Here is a 21,771-nt window from a genome sequence, read left to right as displayed (position 1 = left end):
GTTCAACACTGTATTTCCGATTGCACCTGTGCCTTATTTCATCAGTGAGAACAGCCATTACCTGTTCTTTAACGAATACCATTGCATTGTCTGTGTTGTTTGTAGTGTGTTCAGGACATTGAATGTACATCCTGTATGTTGTACTCCAATAGGACAAAAATAGTCATATTACTATGGTAATTAAATACAACACCAACAGTCATGCTAATAAATATACAAGTTTAATGGCAATCAGTTATTTCATGAATAATGACAGAATATTCAAAAGCACCTGTCACAGCAAGAAAGACACAGAGAGTTGAGCTGGGATGAGAATCAGATAAACTTGTTAACATAAGTAGGGGGAGCTGGAGGGTGGATGGACAGCATCTGGAAGTACATCTTCATGGCATGGCTGAAACTATTGCCATGTGGATGCAGGTCTTAGACATTTTTGATTATTTCAGTTATCCAGCTGTGTCAGGTTGACATGGGAGGAATCGTGATGTGATTCAGGTTAAAGATGTTTCCTTCAGTGAATCCATGAACACATTTGTGGTGCTGACAAACCGAGAAACATAATGAGGGAGTATCGGGGATTTGAACACACGGTCATTGGCTCCTGGCATACCTAGGGGACACAACTTAGTGATTGACATCAAGAGCAACAATCCACACAAATTTTGGAAAAGATGACATGCATCAACAAAATCAGCGAGCCTGACCACCCGATCCCATGAAGACCTATTCTACCCCTGGTGTTAACAAGTTACTCTTTAACTTGTTATTGACCTATTACTGTGGGGACATGGACACTTGGGACGCATTGATAGTTTCATAAAAAATTACCCCACTTAAGTTGACAAAGGAAGGATCAGTGTGCAGGCCACCCTCAGTCAATAGAGAGTAAGAGAGTTTGGTTCAATAAGAGAGTTAGTGGGGTTCTACACTGCTCTGAACAGTATTCCAGTTATATCAGTGTGTCAGCTTAATGTGGGAGGGACCGAAGGGACGCAACTCTGCACAGCGAATTGCTGGGATGACTGGGCCACCCATGCCCGAGTTAAACAGTATTTCAGTTTTATCATGGCGTGTCAGATTGACATAGGAGGAACCCATGCACAGGTATGGTGCTGAACAACCTAGAAACATCAGGGGAAATCTGGAATTTGAACCAACAATCAAAGGATTCTGGGAAGCCTAAGGAACCCAACTTTGCACAGGAACAGGCTATCTATGTGTAGAGCATTCTAACAGCAGGCAGGAACACTTCTACTGTGACACAGCTTTAGACAACTGGGCCATCTGTGCCGAACTAGAGATGTAGAGGTTGCGAAGATAATTGGGGCAAACAACCAGGGAAGCTTGCTGCATGTGAGAAAACAGATGCTTACTTTATACAGTGCAATATAAATAACTTGACCCTAAATAGTTTGATCGATAATATATAAATGTTATATATAAGGATAACACGCTGTAGCGAAATATTTCAAATGTTAAAATAAACTTTGCAAAACAGACAATTGGGAAATACTCCCTCTGACATCTTGATCTGGATGTCTTCTCGTGGGCCCACTTCCCAGACGGATCTATCATATAGGTGAGTGAGTGAGTTGGGTTTAACTGTGCTTTCAGTCACATATCAGTAATATAATGCGTTGGCAGCTGGAGGAAACCTTGTCTAAGATTTTGATATAGTGCTGAAAAACTAAGGATCGCATTCAGGTGCAAATCCGGGATTCGAACCCATGATAACAGGATACGAGCATGCCTAGGGGAAGTAACTCTGCCCATCATACAGCCACATGGAAATAAGGACATGTTTCTTTCAATATAATTATATTCTATTCATTTGTTGTAAACATACCTCACAAAGATGCTCTTTTCAAGAATGCCAACAGACTGATTGGTTTTCCTGTATATGTCCCTATATAAAGTATACATTTGCGCAATGTAATTAAAACCTTAAATTAATGATTAATCGAAATACTCAGAACAGTTAAAACAGATCAGTTGACATCCATGAAAAACTATGACACATACAGGTATCTTATTGAATACAATAATACAACAAAGAATTAATGTTCATGTGTAAAATATATACCACAATAAGCTTTAATATGGTACTGCAAGCACAAAGTCTGTGACTTTTGATTGAAAAGAATGTAAGTTCAGTATTCTGCTTGTGAAGTAACTTCACCATGGACATTCATACCTGCTCATAAAGAACCTAAAACATGCACTTCTGTGAGGCATTTTAAATGTTACAAGAAACAATATTTCTGACTGAAAAGCAAGGTAATTGAGGTTTAATAATGCAGGCAGTAATACAATAGATATATCATGGCCATGCTTAGTCTCTGAAGCTCATCCAGGCAAACAAAAGTCAATAATGTGAGCATGGATCAGTTGTGAGTGAGTTGGTCTCCAACGACGGTCACCCTCTACGAACTATTCATGCACAGCAGTCATTGTGAACACCCAATCTCCACTTTAGTCAATTATAAACTGTGTGTTGTATTAGTGCAATAAAGTTGGTGAGAGAGGGTGTTTGGTCCATGGCAGTACGGTGCCATGCAATTGCAACCTTGCTATGATCTAGATTCATAGGTCTAAATCCTACTTCCCTGAGCCATCTTAACACTTTCCACAAGAACTGTCTTTTGTGATATGCTTAGGGTACAACAGATCTAGAATGGGTGTCCATTTGAAGTCTTCTGACAGTTACAGCGCTGCACAGAGCAATAAATATTGGTTAAGAGAGTCCATATCCTAGCCTAATATTTTCATGGCCCTAAAAAAGCTCAGACCTTGAAAAATGGTCATAAAAACACACATCACTTTTGCTGTTTTAACAAAAGAGATGACACACCGGGTATCTCTTCAAAACAAAGCAGTATGCACTTTCAAAAACATTCACAAAACTCTTCAACTTTGACCTAGCGTCTGTCCTTGACCTTCAGGAGGTGGCGCTGAGGGGACGGTCCTCTGCGACCTGGCCTGGACAACTTGTCTGTATATTATAGTAATATATATTGCGAGGAGCAGAATAATGAACAGATCGTCCAGGAATCCCAGCAATCCGAACACAGCTTCCGGAATGATGTCTAACGGGGAGATGAAGTATAACAAGGCTGCAAAGAAACACACTATCACACGCAGTCGGAACATCCAAATGAGCCCTCCCACTGAGAAGAACTCTGTATATGCGTGTCGCAGTAGGACAGGCAGGTCTCGGATATAGTCGGTGATCTGAAAGTGACATTGAATATGCATAAGAAATTTGCTGTTATTTAAAATTTCTCCAAAATTTTCTCCAAAGTTTTAAAATGAACATGCAAAGATGGTGGAATTTTGTTTACGATATGGCTGGTGCAGCACTGTTCTAAATGTGATTGGAATTCTGCGAGCATGTTTTAGAGTGAGTGACAATGGTTTTACACTACGTTTAGCAATATTCCAGCAATATCACAGCAGGGGACACAAGAAATAGCTTCACACATTTTATCGATGTTGGGAAGCGAACTCAGATCTCGGATGTGACAACTGAACGCTGTAACTACTACACTACCTAGTGACGGCATTCCTGTCACAATTCATGTAAACTTTCACCATCCAAGTCCAGTGGTTTCAGAAGAAATGTAAATAATATAAATAGTTCCAAAGGATGCAAAATGGATAATATATCATGATTGGCTGAAATGACCCGCTGGGTATACTCATTCATCACTCCTTTCTCCCTGCCCTTAAACACCAAGCTTATCTCTTTCTTCATCCTTATAGAACAGCTTAAACATGGGATACCCTCAACCAAGACTGTCAAACAATATATCACTGATAAGTACAATTTTGAGATAAATTACATATTAGTTTATGGTTTATGTTTATTTTCCTGGAACGTACTGGCCTGGGTTCCCCTGAGAATCGCCTGTTGTAGTTGCTAATCTGGTCTAAAATAACTCTTCGTTCTGCACTGTCGTCGATGTTTTCCCCCTCAGTGAAGTTACGCAGGAGGAGAGTGATCTGCAAGTCAGAACAAAACAAAACTAGAATATGCAGGAACACAAATCATATTTGACAAACAGTGGACATGCTTGACACTTGCAACCAAACAACAGTGAGTGAGTGAGTGAGTGAGTGAGTGAGTGAGTGAGTGAGTGAGTGAGTGAGTGAGTGAGTGAGTGAGTATGGTTTTATGTCGCTTTTAGCAATATTTCAGCAATACTCTAGCAATATCACGGCGGGGGACACCAGAAATGGGCTTCACACATTGTACCCTTGTCGGGAATCGAACCCAGGTCTTCGGCATGACGAGTGAACGCTTTAACCACTAGGCCACCCGACCGCCCCTACTGACAGAGAGAACTATTACATGTCACTAGTTGTACAGTAACAACAAATTATATACATTAATGTAAACACATGTATGTCCTACAGACATCAGCAATGCACACTCTTACACTCTATCCATGCACGAACGTCCCATCCACACATATCCTCCCGAACATACACGCATAACATCCACTCACCCATCTATCCATCCAATCCACACCATTCCCATGCATTCATCCATCCCAACCCATCTCACCCACACACATTATTAATATGCAGCCATGTGTACATAAAGAGTAGAGATGTAATATCTCAAAGTGTTCATGTCTAAAACACAAATGAGTGAGTCAGTGAGTTGGGGTTAACGCCGCTTTTAACAGAATTCCAGTTATATCACGGAAAACACAAACAATGTAATATGTGACATTCATAGTAATTCTTAGCTTTGTCATTTACATTCTGGAGCATGCAAGTGAGGGTGGATTGATGATGTCCAATGAACAATGACAATTTGAAACAGTTGGTGTACAGTGCTCAACATTAACACTGGTCCGCTGGTCCGAGTCTAGTAAATTTTCTTGAGGGCCACTAAAATTATATAAATGGTGGTCTGGTGGTCTAGTGTTATTTGAGGGACAAACAAAATAATTTAAGTATGTACGACTATTGAAATCGGCGACAAGTCAATTCTAAACTCTAAGTACCAATGTGTCTAGTAGAGATCCAACAGGACCGGTAGATTCTTTTGGTATTGGTCCTTTGGACCACTGACAAATTTTGGTGAGTGTCAAGCACTGGTATATATATGGTATATAACAGAAACAAACGTATGTTTTCCATATATATCTAAAATGATATTATTTGTTATTAATTGTCCGTTGAATTCAACAATTAAGATTGAAATAATTCATCATATTATGAATGCGTAACAACTTGTAATGTGTGTGAAAAGTCGTACTAAAATACGCTATTTGAAGGGGGCGTGGCCTAAATGCAAATGTCCGATTGGGATTTTAAATTTTCCGGACCCCTGGTATACGTACCTGTTGTCTGCACACAGGGCAGCGGACAGCCCCCAGCCACTGACCATGCTGCCAGTAGGTGATCACACAGTGGCCTGTAATAGGCAGAATACATGGATCATTATCATCATAATCACACCTTTAGATCCACTCTACAGGCTTATCATAATGAGGATGATTATCATTGTTTTACATGATTGGGACATATCTGTTCCAAAAAAAGTTGAAATATTGTCGGAATTATGCAATTTGTTAAAGTCAGCACCTACATTTACTTTATCAAACTAAACTAGATTCTTATCATAGTCACATTCTGATATGGAATGAAATATTTGCTATCACAAACCAATTTGTACTTGCTGAAGAATGATATCATATAACTGTTGTGCAAACATTCTCAAGCGTGTCATATGTAGATCACTGTATTTTAATCTGGTCATCCAACTATTCTTCCTACCTGGTACCCATACAATGCTTGATGAATGTAGGTAGGTTAGATCATAGTCATTGCTACACCTACACGACTTTGTTTCCAGATGAGCATACTTAATTTCCAAAAAGTTGGTGCACACTACACCCGAGTCTTGAAGTGAACAAAAACACACAAAGAGCTTGACATGTTACGTGTCTGAAACGAGGGCAGTGTTGACCCCAGTGCACCAGCCTCTGGTTAGCCAAAAGTTTTTATATTTGTGGCTCAGTGTTCTAGAATTCTATAATAAACTTCACATAAAACGTACCACAGAAAACATGGCCACAGTTTGTTTCTATTGCAAAAGCAGCATCGGCCAAACATATCGGACATGTGAGTTGGCCGTTATTGTCCCGTCTGGCTCTCGATGGTCTGTCTGCGGTGCCGGCCTCGTTGCGAAGACGTGTTCGTGTTGATTCTACATTGGCTGCACTCTCCGGGTGAATGGTCTGATTCCGATTTTGCTGCCTGAAATTTGAGTGATAAAACTTTACAGCAACAGCAATCAGCTTCCATGAACATGACAAATCTATGACATCATCCTATTGTTTCCACATCTACTTCAGAAGATTCAGACCCCCTTTGTTGTCTGGTGGACAGAGTCTGTTCGGAGAGCGGAAGGTCCGGGTTCGATCCCTGGCAGTGTTATACCAAACATGCCAAAAGACGTACTTGGTGGTAGTTCATGTTACCCTGCCTGGCACTCGTCATTAGGGTGAAAAAAACAAGGACTGGATGGCTTGGAGACAGTACAGTGTGTCTGAGTGGGGTATCCATGTTAAACTGCCCCCCTCCCTCCAACAAACACCAACGCATCACTACTAGTGCAATAATATGTGCATTGTTCAACCCCATTTCACCTCACCTTAGCAGATTCAAAGACTATACTCTAATTTCACTGCAATAACTTTTGAACACTTAAACCTTCCAAAATTGATCTTGGACATTTACATAAAGCTGGGCTGTGTCTTGATGTTTGTGTTAACAATCACGTAAACAGTCTGTGAAGTTATTATTGATGACTTATTTATTTATAAGTATTGACTTCAATATGGTTTTGCATTTATGGTCTTATTAACCTGAAGACTGGTGTGCACACTTTGCACATTTACACAGTGGACTTCGGGGTTTTACATTTGTACATCCATACATGCAAAAACTGGAAGTGAAATCTTAAATAACATGAATTTAGAAATTTGTAATTCCAGTTTGAATTTCTTTACTGACAATTGCTGTAGGCTTTGGGCAAAATAGCAGCCTCTAAGCAGGTCTAGGGTAAATCCCTGCAAAATAATATTTTGATCATACTTAAAAAGTAAAATTGCTAAATAAACATGATTTAAGTCTCATAATATGATTATAACTTGCAGTCTCTGTCTGAAGATGTTTCATTTCGACACAATGATCAAAGCACTGTTGCGCTGACAACCTATTTTGGAAGTACTGCGATCATTTCACCATGAACTGTCACTGATAACTGCTGCATGTAAAACTGCAATGAGGCCATGTACTTCTACGATAGGAGTAATTTTATCATCAAATAAAATCAAATCTATCCACAAACTATGAACATTCCAAATTATGATTTGATCATAACCGTAAAGATCCGGTGTAGAATAGGTCTTCAGCAACCCATGCTTGCCGTAAAAGGCGACTATTCTTGTCGTAAGAGGCGACTAACAGGATCGGGTGGTCAGGCTTGCTGACTTGGTTGATGCATGTCATCATATCCCAATTGCATGGATCAATGCTCATGATGTCAATTACAGTATTGTCTGGTCCAGACTTGATTATTTACAGATCGCCGTCATATAGCTGGAATATTGCTGAGTGTGGTGTTAAAGAACAAACAAACAAACAACAAACAAACGAACATGATAAGGGCAACCAAATCTGGGTTGGTTTTACTTAGCTAACGGGTTCACAATGAGATTGATGATCAATAAAAATAACTCGGCTAGGAAGTCACACTTCTCTGTAGACAGGAAAAACACATGCCCACCAGCAAAATGTTGAACTGACAATTACCAAAAATATTGACCTTGAAATGCACAGAGTGTGTGTGTTTGTTGTCTAACAGCTCACTCATCCCTATTCCAACTGTATGGCTACGGCCTGTAAATAATTCAGTCCGGACCAGACGATATTGGGAGCAACAATCCACGCTGTCGAGGAAATTTGATACTTCATCAACCAAGTCAATGAGCCTGACCACATGATCCATTTAGTCGTTGCCTCTTACGACAGTATAGGTTGCTATGGACCTATTCTAAACCAAAATCCCCATGGGAACTTCAAATATGCACAAAACACAAGATAGAATAACAAATCTTTGACAAGTATTACCAAACAGTCTGTTTGTCATAAACTTGGGACCAAAAAAATATACTCGTAAATTTTTAATTTGACTGCAAACTCTTCCATCTGACATCATAGCAACCAAATATGAGAAATTTCAGTGACACTCTACTATATACTATTACAGATGATGAAATAGCAGAATACCTTTGAACATTTTGAAAGTGTTGTCCATTTGCAATCATATCGGAAATATTTCCATGTTAGGTCCCCAGCAACCTTGGCATGTCACACAAGGCGACAAAATGGATCAGGTAGTCTGACTCAGTGACTTGGCTGGTTGCATGGTGTTAAACAAACAAACATACAATCAAATTGGCACATAAAAACTACTGAGTGCAAATTGGTGATTCTCAGCAGAGACCATATAATAGATCGATTATATGGTCTCTGTTCTCAGTGACAGTTCTGGTGAAGGAGAATCATCTAACAACATTTTCAAACTGAGAACACATTACCAGTTATCTTCTCTGCTGACATTTTATCATGTTTTAAAATGGTCAGTCTTCAGGTGAGACTTTTAATGCATGTGAGATGCTGTAATGTGATCAAGGAATATAACAATGTATATCATTTATTCATTTATGAACTCTCCTGACTCTGAATGGCAAACATGTTTGTAATCAAATAGGCCATGAAACAAGTCATATCAAACCTGTAAGAACCACCTAGAACACAACTGCCAAGAATACAATGTTAGACCAACAAAAGATTAATAACCAATCTGTTACTACTTACTGGTATCGACCAATTGACATTTTGATATACTCAGAGATTAACATATATAGATGTAAACTAAACTAAATGCAGATACATCAATTCAGAATTGTGAGAAATCTCGTATAAAGGCTAAATGTAACAGGTAGGCCTATATCACCACCATACACTGACCCATGAACACATAATACATGACTGAATATAAATTAGTTTCTTTTGACCTTTGATTTCACTTGTAACACCTACTGAATCATTAATGTGTACAAGATATATCCATACCTACCATGTCAGTCAAGAAAACAGATACTGTACATGACATTACCTTTTTAACACAAATGCTATCATTGGTACCAATATTCCCAGGAATGCTCCAAGACCATAGACAACTTCATTTCCTATTCCCTCTATTATATTCGCCTTTCTAAGATATGATGCCATTTCTTGGACAGGTTTGTTGACAAATCATAGGCATCTACTAAAATCTTCAAATGTGCGTCAAATGTTCTCATTTAGCGCCTGCATGTCTAGTTTTACATTCTCAACGTGTCCTTCTTGAGAGACAGCTAAAAATAGACACGGAAGTATAGGTCACGTGATTTGAGTTGCCATCATCTTGCCAGAGCAGAGATTGCCCACGCGTAAATGATTCGAAATGTCACTATGTCTGTTTGTCCATTAAATATTGCAAATGGTTGCAGTACCTATCTAAACAGACCACATTTACTCGAATTAATGTAAACAAATCTCCAGTGGTAAACGTCATAGACTGGGCTCCTGTCTACCAAAACGAGTAAAAGCGGTCAGATTGCGGTGCGTATCAACATTAGAACCAGTTTATAAACGTCAAAGGGCTGATAATATGTAGTACTTCTTTACAACTATTTTTATGAAGGATGAAAAATAAAGCAGAAGGAAATCTCGACAGATAAATATAGTGTTGTGGAAAGTGTCTAGCCACGTTGAATGAGTGTCGACAAACAAACCTTTGGTAAGGGAAATCAGTGTCGACAGTTACGGAATTTCCCAGTTCAGTGAACTCATGCCGACACTTAGTGAACCGATAATGACAATCAAAACACACTAAATAGCGAACACTTATTGTTTTGGAAAGTGATAGCAAATGTAACATATATAGGGGAACAACACAAATCTATTTGATAAGTCATGAAGCACTAACATTTATTATATTTTTTTTCTGATCTTTCGTTAAATTGTTATTTTGAAGTGTATCACTGATGATCATAAATTCATTTCTTATCATACATTTCAGAACTAATGTATATGATAATTTGTCTGTTTACATGACACCACTGTCAATCAATGGATACTCTGATTATTGATTATTTACAGACCGCTGTCATATAGCTGGAAAATATGTCTGAGTGTGGCGACAAACAAACAAACAAACAAACAAACAAACGTGACAGCACTAACACATCTCTTCACGATTACAACTTACTGCAGTACTTATGTTCAATATCTGACATTGCCTGGTTCAAAGTTCGTCTTTCAGTGAACCTACGACTGCATAGGTATTGGGGTGAGTAAACTGGGCAACATGGGTAATCTTGTGAGGAAATCTTCCCAAGACAGGTTCTTGGTGCGGTGGTCGTCGTTACCTAAATGGTTCCACGTCACCTTGTCCGAGGTTAACTCTGTCCAGGTAGTGGTCACATGGCCCACCAGCCAGCAATAGTGTGTCATACAGAGCTCCTGATCAATACAAAAACTAAATGTAGTAACCCAATTAATGGTGAATACGCATAAGAGATTCTTTAAACCTACCCAATGTAGCTTCTTCAGCTAAAGAACACGTACGTATATATATCTTTACAGATCTGTTCTTACTGGCTGAATGCATGCATCACGTGTACATGAACTCTACTGCAGTGAACGCACTGAATGCGACATCTCGCTTACTTATTACTTACTACAAGTATCACTGTTATGAGATTAAGGTCTTGACTCACTTGGAGCAGAACACGGACATAAAGTAATTAGAAGTTACCTGAAACAACAGAATATTAGAATTATTTATAAAACCAAACAAACAAACTACTAATCGGTTTACAAAACACAATGGAATGGACCCATGAGAGTACATGTATATACCATCTTCCCGGGGCAAGAGAGTTAACTGACTTTAAAATCAGTTAACTCTCTTGCCTCGGGAAGATGAGTATATACTGACTACCCGAAGAAGACTATCAATAAGCAATGTGAATAATAACATGAGTAAATACTCAATGGCTAAAATAATTATCTGGAACCCATCATATTATCTAGCCCTTGTCCCAGAGACATAAACCAAAAATTAGCTTCTGCGTCATCAACATTACTGTTTAATATAAATATGAGTTATTATACTTATAGAAAGTGTTATTGATCACATAGTCCAAATATGAAATCATAATAACATAAAGTATCATGTATTGAACATTGTCTTTTTGTGGTACAAAAAAATGGAGATCAACTATGAGTTGCAGGTCAGAACGGCATCACAAGGATCATAAGGAAAGCGTATTCCGCGAAAACTCGGATGTTTTCAAGCTGACGATCTTTTAGTATTTTCAAACATTTTCATTGCCATTTCATGTAATATTTTGCAACTGTTCCTTCATTGCTAGTTTGGTTCAGACTTAATAAGTACTTTCAGATGTTTTCGCAATGTGGTCGGTCAGACCATTGCCGAATCAATGAGAACATAATGAAGATTGAGATATGATAAGTATTATGACTAACATATATCAAACGTAACATTGTCAAAACAGAATATGGCTACACCAATTCAAGTGTAGGTTTTGCCCTGTGTCGATGCATAAATACATATATATTCGAAAGCAACTACATTAAATTTTAGTCATTCTCAACAGACGTTTTACTGAGAGCACGTGAATATATAAGTAGTTGTTACAGTAGTTGTTTAACCGGAAGCAGATTGCGAGTTGCGACCCCTGTTAACCAAAAATACCAAGATCAAACAATATTTTCTTCATGGGCTGATTAATCACTTCTATTTTCATTGGAGTTTGTTTGATTTGATTTTCGCGAAAATGGATAGAGACAAACTTTGTACCAGCCTTATCACTTGGGTGAGTTGAATAAAAAACTAACTGGAAGGTCGTCAAAACACTGACCTGATTCGAAACAGATGATGGGAGTGGACTTTCACATACTTTCCATGGTGATTTAAAGGTTCATCATGCATTAAAGCTGCGTGTGCAGTTAATGGCACGTTTATTGAGATTTATACTGAGAATCCTCATCGTTTTTTCCATGTCTTCATGTTTAATCAGAGGTGTGCTGTAAATGGTGACGATGCATGACCCCCTAAAGTAAGCTGTCAAAATATTTTTCCTGCGTCTGAGCAGAGACCCGGATGGCCCAGGTCTTAGTAAAACGTGTGATTAGATCACAGTTAATTCTTTCTGTAGTTATATTTTGCGTTCGAGTATTGTTTTTGTGAAATTGGTCTTATCGTCAAATCACATATCAAGCATTGAATTGTGCTGACATCATGGACATGTATGCCCACACCACAACTATGTTTGGGTGGGTGCAGGCTAAAACGGCACCTCAGCAAAATGTCACCGATCTAAGGCTAAAACAGCTGCTGATTTGGCGAAAAAGGCACCTCTATTTTTAATAACGATAAGACCGATTTATGTAGAAGTATAGATGCTTTATTTACGTACTTTATTATGTTATGTCGTAGTATATATGTTTTCCTTGGCTGGGGGGGGGCGGTCGGGTAGCCTAGTGGTTAAAGCATTCGCTCGTCACGCTGAAGACCTGGGTTCGATTCCCGACATGGGTACAATGTGTGAAGCCCATTTCTGGTGTCCCCCGCCGTCATGTTGCTGGAATATTGCTAAAAGCAGTGTAAAACCATACTCACTCACTCACTAACTCCTTGGCTGGGGACACCGTTTGTTATCTGAAGAAACATTCTTGTGATGTCGGTTTCCTACTTACTAAAATACATGATAAATATATAGTATATCTGTAGCCCAATTTCTTGACATTGACTGATCATGCTGCTGATTGAGTTAATTTGAGTAAAGGTACTTAAAACGTCAAAGCATGTGATGTTTCAATGATAAGTTTAGTTGCATTTCCCAATCAGAGTCGGTGAGTAAATTGGAGCAGAGGCTAATTTCTAATGTAAACCTGTTTTAAGGCAATTAACATTTCGCAATTATTTGTGTTTGCAAGTGACCATGTGAGTTTAATTTTGTTTATTTTACTTCAAAGCATGTAATGTTTTCACAATAAGTTTAGTTGCCCCTTCAAATCACAGTCGGCGAGTAGAGGCTAGTTTCTAATGTAACTTTATTTTAACATTTCACAGTTATTTGTGTTTGCAAGTGACCATGTGAGTTCAATTTCATGTATTTCAGTACCAAGGTAAAAAAAATAATAATGTGCTGTTTTCGCCAGGCAATAGTAGCCATTTTCGCTTTAGGCGAGGTGCCGTTTCTGCCAATCGGTCACGTTTGCGCTAAGTGACGTTTTGCTGAGGTGCCGCTTTAGCTATAAACTGATCATAGACAATGCAGTAGATATGAAAAGCCATTATCATGATTATAATTTATTTTTCGGAAAGACTGTATCCCCCTCCAAAGGTTGTATGTCCTATGCATTGACGCTCAATCCGTTTAATTATATAATTCTTTTTAGTCTTATCTATTTTTCTTCCTCTCCATGCTTACACCATGTATACCTTGTATACATCCTGCAAATGTTTGAAGAGAATGAATATTAGTGATTTCTCTGAAATTTCATAATTCAACATTTTCATTTCTTTTATATCGTGGCTGTTTTTTTTTAATGAACATATGCTGACAATATGGTGTTACTACATTAAATGCTTATACATACACACACAATTATACTTAATTTTTAAGCATGTTAAGTGGATTTGAATTAATATTACCATTATGAAACACTACTTGCAGATAAGAGATTTATATTATTTTGTTTTAGTGTCATTCATATAAATGAAACTTACAGCATGATGTTTGGGGATGGTTATTATTAAATTGCTTTATGTTTCAGCTGAAGACTTTCAATATAGATGTGCCATGCAGCACGGCTGATGAGCTTAGTAATGGAATAGCCATGGCACAAGTACTTCACCAGATGTGAGTTATCTCCCTCTGGTTATTCTTAGTTGCTATTATGAAATGTGGTCATGTGGTCCTTGATGTTTGCTGCCATATTTATAATACTTGAATCTAGAGACCCCCACATCAGCCCAGTTAAAATGGGCACTAACCTGAGGCAGAATATCTAATCTTAACAGTGAGAGCTAGTATAGCCAACATGGAGATCCGGGTTAGAGGTGGTCTTCAGCAACCTATGCTTGTCGTAAGAGGCGACTAACGGGATTGCGTGGTCAGGCTCGCTGACTTGGTTGATGCATGTCATCGTATCCCTTTTGCGTGGATTGATGCTCATGATATCACTGGATTTTCAGGTCCAGACTTGATTATTTACAGACCGCCGTCATATGGCTGGAATATTACTGCATTAAACAACAAATAAACAAGCAAAACATATAGTACTATTTCAGGTTTTTCAGTATGTGTTACCCCTATTCAGGCTAGTAAATGTTTTAGGTGATGTTGCATTCTTGGTTAGCATGGTTAGGCAATGTTAGGAGACCCCTTGACCTTCATGCTTCATTTCAATTGCTGTCAAGCATACTATTTATGATAATCCTGGGCACCTTACCAGAAAGCGATCGTAGCGCTAAAATGATCATATTCATAACCCCAATACTTTAACATAGACTTACCGCAGTCTTAGCACTAAGATTGCTTTGTGGAACAGGGCACAGTTAATGTTGGCTCAGCCCATGCTCCTGAGCTGGGATGATGAATATAATGAGGACATTTGGCACACTGTTAGACTGGAAACTATGTAGCCTGTCTTGAACATGTTGAAGACAGTTATAGTCAGGTGTTATCATGAATGTGTTCAGATGGAGCAATAGAAACACCCTGTGTAGTCCACTAGTCAGAGCTCCAGATAAACTGCGTTTCTGCGTGAAATACGCAGTAAAATAAAATCCAAGCGTATCAAATACGCAACGAACATTACAGATATGCTACAAAAATCAAACTTGTGCGTATCATCAAAATATTGTGAAGTAACCCTGCGTATTCGATTAGCAAATCAGCAACTTTTTTTGAAATTATAAACGGGCATTCCGTCAACCTTGCCAAACTCCACGATGACAGTAACACCATGATCATTTGCCATCACACTTTCTTGTGCAAGTATCGTGGTATTTTTGAGTCCTATAAAGCTCTCGAACCCACACGACACCAGTTTGCAGGGACTAGATGAAAAGTGTTTTAAAATACCCACGTGTAAAAACTAGTGGGTAACAGAAATTTGAATACGCAGATAGAATTACTGATACCCAATGATTTTAAAATGCATGGGTAAAATACCCACAACACCAAAAGTTTATCTGGAGCTCTGCTAGTCCTTACAAGGATAACATATAGCAAAACCCTTAAAAAGGTCAATTTCTACTATTCCTTATCATGCTTATGATTCATTAACCATGTTAACTATTGGGCAGTTTGGCAAGGACTATAGGCATGATCATCTTCCCGAGGCAAGTGAGTTAACTGACTATAAAAGTCCAGTTTCCACCCTTGCCGACTTAGGCTGCTATTATGGAGTTACATTTTGGCTGGACTAACGAGTCTATGCATAGTCCAATCAAAATCGCGCACCGTAATCGAAATCCGGTACGTAAAGTGTCATGCAGATTTTGGTCGATTGCAGGATTTGCAAAGCATGTGCACAGCTAACTCGTTGTCAACAGATATTTTCTAAATCTTTTCATGCTTTTAATCAAGGTGCTCACGTGATTTGATGCACTTCGCGATGTAAGACTCGTTTTATCACAATATAGATCTTGATTATCAATCCGATCGTCTTGACTGGGTGCCACCGTTTTGTTTGAAGCAAATACAAGTGATACGAGAGGATGAATCTGATTGGTCAATAGGAGAGGCAGAGAAAGGACATAACTCCTAATAGCCACTGGTGGCGCTACGATCGAGCCCAGGAATTCCAGCCTAGTTCGGCAAGGGTGGAAACTGGACTTTTAAAGTCAGTTAACTCTCTTGCCTCGGGAAGATGAGGCATGATAGGATTAGTGCCAATTCCAAATGCTGAGCTGTTTGTATAATAACAAATTATAAGCATCATTAAGAAGAGAGTGACACAGAGCTCCAGATAAGCAGCATTGATTGGAATAAAGACCAATAAATTTTGAGGTGCTTGTGTGCAAATACGCATGCCCGCAACAAACAAATAAACAAGAAACCAAAGAAAATGGTAAATCCTAAAAGTGAATGATAACAGGTGAGTGAAAACTCAATGGCTTAAAGACATTATCCTGAACCCTGGTGACCTAAAATGTTGAATTTGTTGACAAATTACACATGATACAAGCAGGTAACCTCATATGTGAGGGGTTGTAATGTATGCTTAACATACGTGACAGGGACTCATCATGCTCATTGTTATATATTTTGATTCTTTGGGTTTTTCAGAGCTCCAGATTACTTCAGTGAATCCTGGATGTCTAAGATGAAGAGAGATGACACCCTAAACTGGAGGTTAAAGGTCAGTCGTTGTACAGAAATGAACATGTGACATGTGGACTGGAACAAATGACATGTGGACAGGAACAAATGACGTGGACAGGAACAAATGACATGTGGACAGGAACAAGTGATGTGTGGACAGGAACATGTGATGTGTGGACAGGAGCAAGTGACATGTGGACAGGAACAATTGACATGTGGACAGGAACAAGTTGCATGTGGACAGGAACAAGTGACATGTGGACAGGAACAAGTGACATGTGGACAGGAACATGTGATGTGTGGACAGGAACAAGTGACATGTGGACAGGAACAAGTGACATGTGGACAGGAACAAGTGACATGTGGACAGGAACAAGTGATGTGTGGACAGGAACAAGTGACATGTGGACAGGAACATGTGATGTATGGGCAGGAACAAGTGATGTGTGGACAGGAACAAGTGACATGTGGACAGGAACATGTGATGTATGGGCAGGAACAAGTGACGTGGACAGGAACAACTGATGTGTGGACAGGAACAAGTGACATGTAGACAGGAACAAGTGACATGTGGACAGGAACAAGTTGCATGTGGACAGGAACAAGTGACATGTGGACAGGAACAAGTGACATGTGGACAGTAACAAGTGATGTGTGGACAGGAACAAGTGACATGTGGACAGGAACAAGTGACATGTGGACAGGAACAAGTGATGTGTGGACAGGAACAAGTGACGTGTGGACAGGAACATGTCATGTATGGGCAGGAACAAGTGACGTGGATAGGAACAACTGATGTGTGGACAGTAACAAGTGACATGTGGACAGGAACAAGTGACATGTGGACAGGAACATGTGATGTATAGACAGGAACATGTGATGTATAGACAGGAACATATGATGTTCGGACAGGAGCAAGTGACATGTGGACAGGAACAAGTGACATGTGGACAGGAACAAGTTGCATGTGGACAGGAACAAGTGACATGTGGACAGGAACAAGTGATGTGTGGACAGGAACAAGTGACATGTGGACAGGAACATGTGATGTATGGGCAGGAACAAGTGACGTGGACAGGAACAACTGATGTGTGGACAGGAACAAGTGACATGTAGACAGGAACAAGTGACATGTGGACAGGAACATGTGATGTATAGACAGGAACATGTGATGTATAGACAGGAACATATGATGTTCGGACAGGAACATATGATGTTCGGACAGGAACAAGTGATGTGTGGACAGGAACAAGTGACATGTGGACAGGAACAAGTGACATGTAGACAGGAACATGTGATGTATAGACAGGAACATATGATGTGTGGACAGGAACAAGTGATGTTTGGACAGGAACAAGTGACATGTAGACAGGAACATGTGATGTATAGACAGGAACATATGATGTGTGGACAGGAACAAGTGATGTGTGGACAGGAACAAGTGACGTGGACAGGAACATGTGATGTATAGACAGGAACATATGATGTGTGGACAGGAACAAGTGACATGTAGACAGGAACAAGTGACATGTGGACAGGAACAAGTGATGTATAGACAGGAACATATGATGTGTGGACAGGAACAAGTGACATGTGGACAGGAACAAGTGACATGTGGACAGGAACATGTGATGTATGGGCAGGAACAAGTGACATGTTGACAGGAACAAGTGATGTGTGGACAGGAACAACTGACGTGTACAGGAACAAGTGACTTATGTACAGGAACAAGTGACTTGTGGACAGGAACAAGTTGCAAGTGGACAGGAACATGTGATGTGTAGACAGGAACATGTGATGTGTGGACAGTAACATGTGATGTGTGGACAGGAACAAGTGACATGTGGACAGGAACAAGTGATATGTGGACAGGAACAAGTGACATGTGGACAGGAACAAGTGACATGTAGATAGGAAAGTATTAGTTGTATCTCATGTTCTATCTCTGGAAAAAGAAATGTATAATCATCCTAACATTCTTTGTCTTTGTCAATCGCTACACCGTTTCAGATAATTTAGTAAGATGAGCATGATTAGTTTTGACTGACATAATTGTTTTATGATATTTACCCAAATTCTCATGTTTTAACGGCTATTTTCAGGTCAGCAACTTGAAGAAAATATTGAAAGGAATACTGGAATATAATCTTGAGGTGGGTAAAAAGAAATCGCATGTTTCAAGAGATGTTTTAGAGTGTGTTTTTTTAACATGTAGCAAAGTGCTCCAATAACAGCAGTACCAAGGGTAAGAAGCATATTTGATCTCATGAATGAAAATGTGCACTTATACTGGTTGTACATGACACTATATGTCATCAATCACACCCCTTGGTTCATTTGGTAAACCAGAATGTGTAACTGATGAAGAAGTCGTCCATTTCATGTTATCCATTTGTAATGCACAGTGACCTGATATTGTTGTACTTTCCCCTTGCAGGTGCTTGGTATACAGATTCAAGGTTTCCAGATGCCCGATATAAATGCCATAGGTGAGAGACAGTTGGTTATGTGGAATGAGCAATGTGTTTGCAATTAGAAGAATGTCTACTTCACCATGTTTCCCAGCTGTTAGCGTGGGTTTATACATATTTAAGAATGCTGAAAGAAGTCCCTAGAATACTGTTATGGATTTGTGCCATTTTCACTGTTCAAATGCCAGCTAGATGGCTCAACTCACTCCTGCAACATTACTTGGTCAGACTGGTTCAGGAAGGGAAAAAATTCACGTCATAATTTCCCTGTGGGTGATCTTAGACAGATTACTTCAAGCTTGTCATTGGAGATGGTTACTTGACCTGAGGCACTCCGGGCAGGGCTGGGTACTATCCCTTCGCTCTAACCTGGCTTGTGTCTGTGTCAGATCACTCAGATACTGTACTAAATCGTCTCCTTAAGGAATTGCTGCTGTGGAATATGTTCTGAGCATCCATTATTTGTCACTAAGATATTGCACTATATCGTCTCCCCATGGGAATTCCTACTTTCTGAACATCCATTGCCTGTCACTAAGATATTGCACTGATAACATCTCCCCGTGGGAATTGCTGCTGTGGAATAGTTCTGAGCATCCATTGCCTGTCACTAAGATATTGCACTATATCTTCTCCTCATGGGAATTCCTACTTTCTGAACATCCATTGCCTGTCACTAAGATATTGCACTATATCTTCTCCTCATGGGAGTTCCTACTTTCTGAGCATCCATTGCCTGTCACTAGGATATTGCACTATATGATGTATCATCTGCCCATGGGTAATCCTGCTGTGGAGACCGCCTCCGTGGTCTAGTGGTAGAGCATCCGCCCGGAAAGCGGAAGGTCCGGGGTTCGATCCCCGGCCGCTTCATACCAAAAGACGTTAAAAGATGGTACTTGTTGTTACCCTGTCTGGCGCTCGGCATTAAGGGGCTAAAACAAGGACTGGTCGGCTCGGAGTCAGTATACTGTGTCTGAGTGGGGTATTCATGTTAAACTGCGGCATGGTATCTCAGTCAGCTAGCACTATAAATCGGCATCAGTCTAGTACAAGCAGCCACACACACACACACACACACACGTGCATGCACGTCGTTATATAAGTGCAATAATCTTGGACGAGACGTTAAACCCAATTTCACCTCACCACCTCCTGCTGTGGAATAGATTCCAAGTTACCAATGCTTGTCAGAAGCACTGACTAAGCTTGGAATAAGGAGGTGTTGTCTAGCTGAGAGTGTGTATAGTCATTGTATTCAAACAGACTGGGCCGCTGCTCATATAACCAATCACTGGTTTGTCTGGTCTAGACTTGATACTTACCATTAATATTGCTGTGTTCACTCAGACAGATAATATATCTCACTGGCTGGCTGGCCACATTGAGGGTAAGTAGCAGCCTCAAACTGCTGTCAGCTGAAAATAGATTCTTTAAACAGACTGGGAAACAAGTTTGTCTTTTCATATTGCAAAAGTGATACAAAACATACAGACCTGGAACCATTCATATGAAAACATCTACATTGCATGACTCTCACATTGTTATAAGTAGGTAAGCACTGTTTATGTTTCTGTTTAGACCACCTCCTTGGTCTGGTGGTAGTGTATCTGCCCAGAGAGCAGAAGGTTGGGGATTTGATCCCATCTGTATCATACCAAAAGTCGTTTAAAGATGGTCTTTGTTGTTACCCTGCCTGGCGCTTAGCATTAAGGGGATAGAACAAGGACAAGATTGCTCAGTCAGTATACTGTGTCTGAGTGGGGTATTCATGTTAAACTGTGGCATGGTATCTCAGTGGACTATTTAGTCGGCATTAGTCTGGACAAGTACAAGCATCCACAGACACATGCATGCATGTCGCTACATTAGTGCAATAATCTTGCACGCAACGTTAAACCCCATTTCACCTTGACTTACATTGTTCTCAGCATGCTCAGTAGGAAACAAACTATGGAGATAAACATTGTTTTATTTTGTCTTTGCTCTTTGACATGTTTGAATAATGTTTACAAGGTATCTGTGCTAGACTGTCTTTATTGCATCATACTGTAGTGAGTTGAGTGTGAGGTTAAAACCGTTGCTGGATCCAGGTGAACACAACAATGCATCTGAGCTGGGGCGGTTGCTGCAGCTGATCCTGGGCTGTGCTGTCAACTGTGAGGAGAAGCATGAGTACATCCAGCGCATCATGGCCATGGAGGAGTCAGTGCAGCAGATGATCATGAACGCCATTCAGGAGGTAGGGCCTCCTCACTTCATGTTACATCCAACTACGGCTGTGGGGGACGTTATCATGCCACCAGCAGTTTGCCTGACCTAGATTTGAATATTTATTGGCTGCTGTGATGTGGCTGGATTATTACCGCCTACAGCATTAATTACACCACAAGGATCTTGTTGGTGGTACACAATATTGTTGTTTCGTTTGTGGGAGACGAGTGAAGATCCGGGTTAGAAATGGGTTTCAGCAACCCATGCTTGTCATAAGAGACGACTAACAGGATTGGGTGGTCAGGCTCGCTGGTTTGGTTGATGCATGTCACCATATCCCGATTGCATGGATTGCTGCTGTCAATCACTGGATTGTCTTGTCAAGAATTGATTATTAACAGACTGCTGTCAAATGGCTGGAATATTGCAGAGTGCTGCACTAAACAACAAACAAACAAATCTCTATTAGGCAAGTGCTATTGTTGCCACTGTGATTTCAGCATGTTTAGAAATTAATTTTTTTTATGTGCTGAAGTGTGCAAGGAATTTCAATCTACCCATCTGTGTTGCAGCTTGAATTTTCTTAAACT

At 39.8% G+C, this 21,771-nt stretch overlaps 2 protein-coding genes across 12 annotated transcripts in view; one reads left to right on the top strand and one right to left on the bottom strand.

Moving 5' to 3' along the window:
* Window positions 1–204: 204 nt before the first annotated feature.
* Window positions 205–9,658, bottom strand: LOC124136122 (E3 ubiquitin-protein ligase RNF170-like). 3 transcript variants are annotated; one of them, XM_046501918.2, is made up of 5 exons: window positions 9,582–9,658; window positions 6,074–6,273; window positions 5,355–5,428; window positions 3,883–4,002; window positions 205–3,231 (listed from the first exon to the last, which is right to left on the bottom strand). In XM_046501918.2, exons 1-5 carry the CDS (start codon window positions 9,641–9,643, stop codon window positions 2,908–2,910), a joined length of 780 nt encoding a protein of 259 aa, XP_046357874.2. In that variant the 5' UTR covers window positions 9,644–9,658; the 3' UTR covers window positions 205–2,907. The 3 variants fall into 3 exon arrangements, with proteins under 3 accessions (XP_046357874.2, XP_046357873.2, XP_046357875.2); XM_046501917.2 differs by lacking the exon at window positions 9,582–9,658 and adding an exon at window positions 9,203–9,561; XM_046501919.2 differs by lacking the exon at window positions 9,582–9,658 and adding an exon at window positions 8,311–8,482.
* Window positions 9,659–11,822: 2,164 nt separating this feature from the next.
* LOC124136123 (protein Hook homolog 3-like) overlaps window positions 11,823–21,771 on the top strand; it is a 40,361-nt gene continuing 30,412 nt past the window's right edge. For all 9 annotated transcript variants that reach the window (XR_006861304.2, XM_046501928.2, XM_046501922.2 and 6 more), the window contains exons 1-6: window positions 11,823–11,972; window positions 13,939–14,024; window positions 16,461–16,533; window positions 18,599–18,649; window positions 18,934–18,985; window positions 21,061–21,209. Coding sequence is in view for 8 of the 9 variants with exons in the window: in XM_046501928.2 (XP_046357884.2) it covers window positions 11,934–11,972; window positions 13,939–14,024; window positions 16,461–16,533; window positions 18,599–18,649; window positions 18,934–18,985; window positions 21,061–21,209 (450 nt within the window). In the remaining variant the exon portion in view is untranslated. The remainder of the gene's footprint in view (window positions 11,973–13,938; window positions 14,025–16,460; window positions 16,534–18,598; window positions 18,650–18,933; window positions 18,986–21,060; window positions 21,210–21,771) is intronic.

Source organism: Haliotis rufescens, unplaced genomic scaffold (genome assembly GCF_023055435.1).
Source record: "Haliotis rufescens isolate VD_foot unplaced genomic scaffold, xgHalRufe1.0.p SCAF_2, whole genome shotgun sequence".
Taxonomy (NCBI): Eukaryota; Metazoa; Mollusca; class Gastropoda; order Lepetellida; family Haliotidae; genus Haliotis; species Haliotis rufescens.
Note: the sequence above shows the minus strand (reverse complement) of the source record. Positions and strands in the feature narration are given on the sequence as shown.

Coding starts and splice junctions, on each gene's coding strand:
- LOC124136122 (XM_046501917.2), bottom strand. CDS start 9,318: ATGGCATCATATCTTAGAAAGGCGAATATAATAGAGGGAATAGGAAAT. Junction 4,003..5,354: donor GCCCTGTGTGCAGACAACAG/GTACGTATACCA, acceptor TCTGACTTGCAG/ATCACTCTCCTCCTGCGTAA. Junction 3,232..3,882: donor TCTCAGGGGAACCCAGGCCA/GTACGTTCCAGG, acceptor TGTCACTTTCAG/ATCACCGACTATATCCGAGA.